General features: G+C 41.8%; 1 protein-coding gene across 1 annotated transcript; it reads left to right on the forward strand.

Annotated features, from left to right (window-relative positions):
• Positions 1 to 3,097: 3,097 nt before the first annotated feature.
• Positions 3,098 to 4,385, forward strand: LOC132020323 (testis-specific H1 histone). The gene is made up of 2 exons (XM_059404505.1): positions 3,098 to 3,143; positions 3,299 to 4,385. The coding sequence occupies exons 1-2, from the start codon at positions 3,098 to 3,100 to the stop codon at positions 4,189 to 4,191; spliced, it is 939 nt and encodes a 312-aa protein (XP_059260488.1). The 3' UTR covers positions 4,192 to 4,385.
• Positions 4,386 to 8,377: the final 3,992 nt, after the last annotated feature.

The raw sequence follows: 8,377 nt of genomic DNA on the forward strand, positions 1-8,377 counted from the left end.
AAAACCTCGATGTTCTTAGAATTTTGTATAGTAATTAAAGGTTGCTATGCCTAAGTCAACCAAGTTCCCTGGAGACCTCATAGTCATGACCGCCACAGAAGAGTCTTGATACCAACAAAGAACAACATGATCTTGCTCTGAAATGTGAAACAGAAAGATTTAGGCTAAACATTATTCCCAAGTATCCTTTTTCCTCCTCCATATATGCCTCCCCCAACCCCCCACCCTTGCCAACACCAAGGCTTACATAAATTAAGAGCCATTGATCTTTCTCACAACAGGGTGGTAACGTCTGGTTTATAATCACAGATGATTAAAATTGGCAGGGATGGTTCAGTCTTGTCTTTCTGGAGCTGGAGTGTCACCCGATTAGAGGTATGACACTGGTTTGTACTGACTCTTTTCCTAAAGAAATTGTTTTTCCTGAAGTGTCTTTTTCTTTTGGGGTATCAGAAGAAGAGGGCTGGCAAGTAGAATTATTCCAAAGCAGAACAGAAGAACTCTAAGGGGTTGGTGCAGCAGAAAGTTTCTGTCAGCTAGTTAGCATTCTTCTCCTCTAAGCCAGCTGAGTGGTAGTGGGGCATTTGTTTCCTACCTCTCATTTTTTTGTTATTCCTCTATTACTTACAGTACATTTATACAGAAATCTATATAGAAATGAATGGTTATGTATAAATAAAAATGTTTTGTTTTGTTTGCCATTTCCCCCCCCCCCCATATATATTATTTTTCCTTTGAGTTCAGCCTTTCCCAAAGGTTTTTAATTGGCCTCTTCTCATCACACGGGTATCAGTAAACATGGTGATTTGATGTGGTTCTTTTTTTTTTTTTTTTTTTTAAGTGATCCAGAGAAGGGGCAGAGGGAGAGGGAGAGGAAGAGAAGGATCTTAAGCCACTCCACTCTACACCTAGCAGGAAGCCTGATGTGGGGCTTGATATGGGGCTCAATATGACAACCCTGAGATCATGACCTGAGCCAAAGTCAAGAGTTGCTTAACTGAATGAACCACCCAAGTGCCCCTAATTTGGTTCTTGTCTTTCTTTCATCATGATACCATTGTGTGCAGCCAACCTAATTTATCTGGAGTCAGGTGATATGAAGGTCAGACTTCACTTACTTTCCTCTTATTCTCAAGCAAAGCAAACAGTTTTGTCTTTTTTTCTCTGATGGTTGTCCCATTCTATGACCAGTGGCCTACCAACCAGGAAGTACAGCCAGACCAAGAGACTACACAAATGAGAGAAATCCTGCTCCATGTGCTTCTGCCTCTCAGTCTGGCAGCTCTTCACTGAGGCACTGTCCCAGTGCTGATGTGTTAGTTTCCTGTTCTTGGAGATCCACAGTACTCTGCTTTAATTTAAAGACTGAGAAAAGGTACAGTGAGTGCTTGTAGATCCTTCTGATATTGAGCTGTGATTGTGGAGAAAAACTTCCACTTGCCTGTAGTGGAGACACATAAAGGTTTGGAGAGGGTCAACCTTGGAGAAAAGGAAACCTAGCTCAGCAGTTAATAACTCAGGCCTTAGAATTAAGTAGACTTAGGTATGAATCTACACTCTACCTCTTACTGCTGTGTGACTACTTACAGCAGCATCATTATGTTATGTGTCCTTCACACCTTGGCCCTAACTTACCTTTCCAGTCTAATCTCCTGCCACTTCCCTTCTCATTATATACTCCCCACTCCCCAACAGTTGTGTTTTAACTAAATGGGAACAGCTAGGAGCTTGTTGGAAAGGTAAAACCTCTGGCCCCATCTGGGACCTAACGTACTAGAATCAGTACTTTATGAAGTACATACTAAAGTTTAAGAAGCACTGATCTAAGCTACTTCCTGGCACTTTTATTTAGAAGAAACTATGTCACAGTCCAGCCTGTGACTGTTAAGTATATGTGAATGTCCTTTACAGAGTATGATGTACTTTTGCAACTGGAAGTATTCTTTGAATAATTACCAACTAAATTGTGTCCAAAATAAGAAGTCCTTGAGTAACTAGCTTCCTTGCTCCCCTTCATTTTCAATCCTTTGATATTCATCCTGCTCCTTTCTCCTGATTTCCTGGGAATTTCCTTAGAATCCAGAGAAATCCTCATTAAATGCCTGCTGTGTATAATGAAGAATAGTGTTAGGTGCAGCAGGGGCCATAGAAATTCAAAAGCTCTTCGGCTCCCAGGAAACTTTTTATTTAGTTGGAAGGGCATAAACATTCAAAGTAAAATTAATTTTAAGTCTTATATTTGGGTAGTCCTTTGTCATCTACCATCACCTCTTCTGAACCTCTCCAATAATTCTGTGACGTTGGGAAGAAGGGATTATTAGACTTTTTTTTTTTTTTAAGATAAAAAAGTCAGATCCAAAGATATGGAGGGCTCTGTCAATGCCATATGGCTGTTAAAAACCTGGAGTATGTGTCCCTGTCTTCCAGCTCAAAGTCCAAGCTGTTTTCTCTTTAAAACTATTGTGCTGCATTATACTCTCTAGTAACAAATTAATTTAAAATAAAGAAAATGCGGTATAGGATTGCAAAAGTTTAATGTGGTAGTTAAGGAGAGAAATCATTTGAAAGAGTGAGGGGGCTTTCGTGAGGGAAGGGTTTAGCAGGACTTTGAAAGATGAGCAGAATATACCTGGACAGAGAAAGGAGATGAGCAATCCAAGAAGAGGGACAAGAGGCAGAAAAGCAAAGTCTGGTGAAAGAATAATGATTAGACCAGAGTTCTTGGTCTATTTGGAAACTGGGTCGTTTCAATCCAACCAAATGAGGCATTGGAATTTCCCAGGTGTGGGAATCATTGTTTAGGGTAGAGGGACCACAGTGGTTCCTTCTTTCCTTTGTATTCTTGCACAGAACCCACCGTGTGGTGAGTCAGGGAGTCATGACTGTAATCTCTAGCTGGAAGGGCCTAAAGGCGGGAGTTTCTCAGTCAGGTTTTGTTTGATAGACTATCACACTTACTTTATAAAGGCATTGTATTACCTGCTTTAGATAGTTCAGAGCAGCTTCTTTCACCTTAGGGAAATGTGGGTAGATGGTGTTTAGAACCATGGAAAAATAGTGAACGTCAGAAAGTGGTTGACTTCAAGGTCAATGAGAAATGAGAGCATTAGAAGGGCCAGGAACAAACCCTGGAGATTATAAAGGTGATTTTTAGGGCTGCACAGGCGCCAAGATCTGGATTGGTTTAGACTAATAAGGAAATGGAGTCTGATTGGACCACCTACCTGGGCGGGATCTGGCAGCTCCCCATCAAGGGCCTGAAAGACTAGGCTGGGCCTGCCATTGTGACGTGGTCCAGCCAGCCTCAGCTTAAGCTCGCGCCCTGGTGGGGGAGGCCCAAAGCACTGGCCCCGCAGAAGCGGGAGCGGGGCCATGGCTGAGGTGGCTGGGCCCATTGGTGAATCCAAAGGCACTGAAGTTAAAACCCAGCAGGCCACGGAAAAAGCCCTCACGGCGCCGCTAAGGCGGGCCCCGCGCTCGGTGCTCAAAGTGTCTCAGCTTTTGCTCCGAGCCATCACCGCGCACAGAGGGCTGACTCTTGCCACTCTCAAGAAGGAGCTTGGAAACGCTGGCTACGAAGTGCGCAGGAAGTGCTGTCGCCACTTGGGTGAAGCACCCAGGTCTGATGTTAAGGGAACGCTTCTCCGGGTCAGTGGCAGCGATGCCTCTGGCTACTTCAGGATCTGGAAGGTTCCGAAGCCCAAGAGAAAGCCAGGACGCTCGAGGTTGGCGGAGAGTGCGCGCTCTTCGAGGAGGACCCATCCTGGGCCGCGGAGCCCACAGAGGCGCTGCACGCATCGAAGGGCAGCCAAGAAGGCCAGGGAAGTATGGAGACGAAGCACGAAGGCAAACACAAGGGTGAGGAAGATAAGGCCAAGAGCCAGGGAGTCGGTGCGTTCCAGAGCCAGGGAGGAAGTGAGGGCCAAGGCGATGGATGAGGGGAGAGGACGGGCCATGAAGGAAGACATCAGGCCTAGAACCCGAGAGGAGAAGAAGAGGTCAGGCCCGAAGCCCAGGGAAGAGAAACAGCAGGACCCGGTGAAGCCGGCAAAACGCACCATCCAGAAGACAGCCTTGGTTAAAACTGACCGAAATTCTAGCAGTCAGGGGAAGACTCATGACCTAAGGGCTGCTCACACAAAGACTTCCACTAAATCTGAAAGTCTTCGGAATGCAGCCGGGTATTCCTAGTGTGGGAGTAATTTCCCTTCCTCCAGGCACAGATGCCTTTTCCCCTAGGCTCTAATGAGAGCAGCTCTCACACACCAAAGTGGACAAAACTATATACAAGACCTTTCCACTACATTGTGTCCGTTTCCTCTTTGCCGCATCTGGAGGGGAAAGAGTGGGTGTTGAGGGGAGACCTATAACAGGGCATATAGGGTGAAGAGACAGAAACATGCGGAGATTCTGTTCCTGCTTCAGGCCCCAGGACAATGCCTTTCAGAAGGAAAAAAAAAAAAAAAAAACAGGTAGAAGAAAAGCAGCAACTGGGGAGGGGGAATTAGACGTAAGTGTTGAATTAATGTTAGACAACTAATCCAAATTGAGTTTCGGGGAGAAGGGCATATAAAGAGAGAAGTTGGGCCATCATTGGGGGAAGAGAAGAATAGACAACTTTAAGCTGAGTAGTCCCTCTGAACTGAAATTCCTTTTAGGAAAAAGGCTCTTTTCCCAAAATTGATTGTAATGGGTTCGTAGTTTTTGCCTAACTTGATAATATTATTTTAACTGTAAAACTTTCTTATGTCAACTGTAAGTTAAATGTGTGTGTGAAAACATCTAGCTTAGGGCTTGACACAAGGTAGGTGCTCATTACTAAGAGTTAACTAAGAGTATAAATAGTGTGTGATGGTGTGATAATGTGCTATAGCAGAAAGCTATACTGGATCAGTGCTTAATGAGATCAGGATTCTAGTCAAAGTTCTGCCACTCTGATGTTGCCACTCTGAGTTGTTTCTTAACTGTTTATAGTCTTGATCTCCTTTTCTGTAAAAAAAAAAAAAAAAAAAATGTTGGAATAAGGTTAGGATGGTTTTAGGTGATTTTAAGTGTTAGTAAAATAAGGACTTAAAATATCATGACATGGGCTTTTGTTTGACAAATGCAGTGAGGGAGTTTTCAACTGGGAAAAATACTAACTCCTACAGAGGAAATTATTAAGATTTATAGAATGCATATAAAAAATATGAGGAGACATGAAGGCTAATTAATGAATAGCTAGGTCTTTTGCTTTCTTAAAAAACATGTATTGAGCACCATATATCAAATATAGAGCAAATACATGTCTTCTTTTAATTCTGAATGCAGAGATTAAGAACAGTACAGGAATAGTTTTCACGCTATATGTCATGACAGGACACAGAAATGGTTCCTAGGGAAGTAAAAACATCAGAGTGGCTGGTTCAGGGAAATGACTTGCTGTTTCTAGCTGAGGCCAAAGGAGTAGGGCAAAGGAAAGCCCTGGGAAGGTACTTTTCATTCTTATAAAGAGATGAGAGTGAGGTGGGAATGTGTTGGAACAACGTGGGGAGCTTTTTCAGTGTATCTGACCAAACTTTTCGCAGGAGTCTGATATCTTCTACAAGGGGGAACAGGGTATGTGCATTTACACACACACACACACACACACACACACACACACACACACACACAACGGAAGGAAAGAAGGGAGGGAGGAAGGGAGGGAGGGAGGGGAAAAAAGCTTAATGATACTAATATTCGTCCTCTCACACCCTTAAATGGAGTCACTACTTTAAACCTATGCAGAACTACTAACAAAATGCTTGTCATGCATCTCAGCTATAGAGGATCTGAACTTTGAAACTTCCCCCTGCCGTAATTAGGTTCACTGTGCGCTTAAATTGTCTGCGAGTAGCAGAATGAATCAAATAGAATAAGAGAATAGGGAGCCATCTGAAAAAAAGTAGTCGGAAATATTGGCTACTGAGCACAATTAGAACAAAGTTAATCAGATATTTTTATGATATCCAGATATATTGCTCCTTTATGGTCCTGGGAACTTTTTACCTAAAGGATCAGATGGCCTAAAACTAGAAACCTTTTCTTCTAAGATGGGATGGGAAGGACACTGGAAAAATTTTTTCTAGATTTCCTAAGAATCATCACAGTTCTATTTGTATTGTGATGATTTCTTCATTTAAGCAAACTTCCGTTCATTCAGTCAGTAAATCTGGCAGATTTGTTTAAGTGTCAGACCCTGACCGTATACAGCTAACTGGTCATTTTAGATTATTTTTCATTGGTTAAATTTAGGGTGGCTGTACTCCAGTGAAATACAAGAAAAGATTTTACCTTGTTGGCAAGCTATCCACATTATCTAGATCATAATGCTAGCTGGGTCCTTCTGTGAAAGGAAGTGCTAAGAACAGTTAATCTCATCCCAAGTATTCCCTAATGACTAAATGGCTGCAAAATTCTGGGCACTTTGCTGAATGAAGATGGATAAAGCATAATCCCCACTTTTCACTGCTCACATTCTAGTAGTGTGTTTGGGCATTTAACTTTAGTCAGAGCAAATGGAACATCCCTGACCTCAATTCTTTGCTTTCCTTTTATCTCAGCTGCTTCATGTGATGATGATCAGAAAATTGTTGGACTGTAGAGTTGTAACAAAATTTAGATGTCCTTTAGCATCAGATATTCAATGGTTGTTGATAAAAGTTACCAAATACAAATGGCCTTTAAAAAATGAAAAAGGTACAATTTTACTCATAAGGGAGGTGCACATTAAAAACAGTAAGATAATATTTTTTAAATCAATTCAAAGGTTTTGAGAACCCACTCCATTGGTGAGGCTGTGGGAGGGAGATCCAGTACTCACACACAATGCTAGTGAGAGTGTAAATGGAAGGAATCTGTCTTTAAAAATTACAAACGCAAATATCATTTGACCCAGCAGAACCCCTCTTTCTTTTAGATGTAAATACATTTGTGAAAAGACTTATGTCCAAGGTATTCAGGGCAGCACTGCAGTAACAAATCAGAAAAGGAAATAATCTAAATATTACTAGGGGACTGGTTAAACTGAAGGTTCCATACGGTGAAACTGCAGGCAGTTGTAAAAAGGAGGAGATTCTTTTCGTATTATTATAACAAACACCCAAAGATACAGTAAGTGAAAAAACAATTCAGGACATTAAGTATACCAAACTATCTTTTGTGTGAAATGAAGGAAAATATACCTCTGTGTAACTGTATAAAATTCTGCAAAGATACACACAAAAAAACTAACTGGTTCTCTACTGGGAGGGGAAGGTGATGGGAATTATAAAGAATACATAGAAATGAGACTTTTTTCCTATCTTTTTTTTGTATTTGTTTTCAGAATTATGTAAATTGTAACTTGTTCAAAAATAAGGTAAAAAATTCCATGCAATTTCAGGTATAGCTTTTTCATTAGTAGGTGGTTTGTACTTTTGCATACATTAAGTTCATTTTCACCTCAGTCTCTTAGATCTTAAGTGAAAAAGCTAATGTTTGGAAAATGTGCACTTTAGAAATTGGCTTTTAACTGTGAATTCCAGTGCTCTCTTGTCTACAGTTATCCATGCTGAAGAGGGCCTCACCATCCATTCAGTGACTCTCTGAGACATCTTTCAGTGTAGGTAAAGGTCAGGAGTTAGAATTCATTTCTACATTGAGTGTTTTAAAAGTCTGAGGTTTCTTGTGGGGGAGGGTATTCTCAAACACATTTGGGGTATATTTTCGAGCATGCAAACATCTCCATTTGTCAGTGGTCTCAAAGCAGTAATAGCTCTCTTCTGTCCCCCGTCCTCTGGGGAGCTCTATGATGACCAACGCTAGGAGGTTGGGCTGGAGATCACTCTAGCCACAACCTAAATGCCTAGCAAGGACAGGAAATTATTCTGGGAAATAAATATAGGGGTACCATGGCAGACGGGGAGCTTTAAAAAGAGAAAAAGCCAAAGGATTTGGAAGAGAGGAACTGAAGATTGAGAGGGTGTCAGCATGAAGCATTGGATGGGGCTGGGAAAGGAACTGATAGAAGGGAGCAAGAAGAGAAAGTCAGGATTTCAACAGATACCACTGGAGATGGCAGAGAGAACAGGGGTGGTGGGAATGCAAGCTGGAGTAGGCACTATGGAAAACAGTATGGAGGTTCCTCAAAAAATTGAAAATAGAGCTACCCTAGAGCAATTGTACTGCTGGGTATTTACCCCAAAGATAGAAATGTAGTGATCTAAAGGGGCATGTGTACCCCAATGTTTATAGCAGCAATGTCCACAATAGCTAAACTATGGAAAGAGCCCAGATGTCCACTCACAGATGACTAGATAAAGGAGATGTGGTATATATATACAATGGAATATTATGCAGCCACCAAAACCCCCCA

This window comes from Mustela nigripes, chromosome 6 (genome assembly GCF_022355385.1).
Source record: "Mustela nigripes isolate SB6536 chromosome 6, MUSNIG.SB6536, whole genome shotgun sequence".
NCBI lineage: Eukaryota > Metazoa > Chordata > Mammalia > Carnivora > Mustelidae > Mustela > Mustela nigripes.

Bases quoted from the DNA above. Each gene is read 5' to 3' on its own strand.
- LOC132020323 (XM_059404505.1), top strand. From the start codon at position 3,098: ATGAGAGCATTAGAAGGGCCAGGAACAAACCCTGGAGATTATAAAG. The intron at 3,144-3,298 runs GTGATTTTTAGG...GACGTGGTCCAG, and splicing joins AAACCCTGGAGATTATAAAG to CCAGCCTCAGCTTAAGCTCG.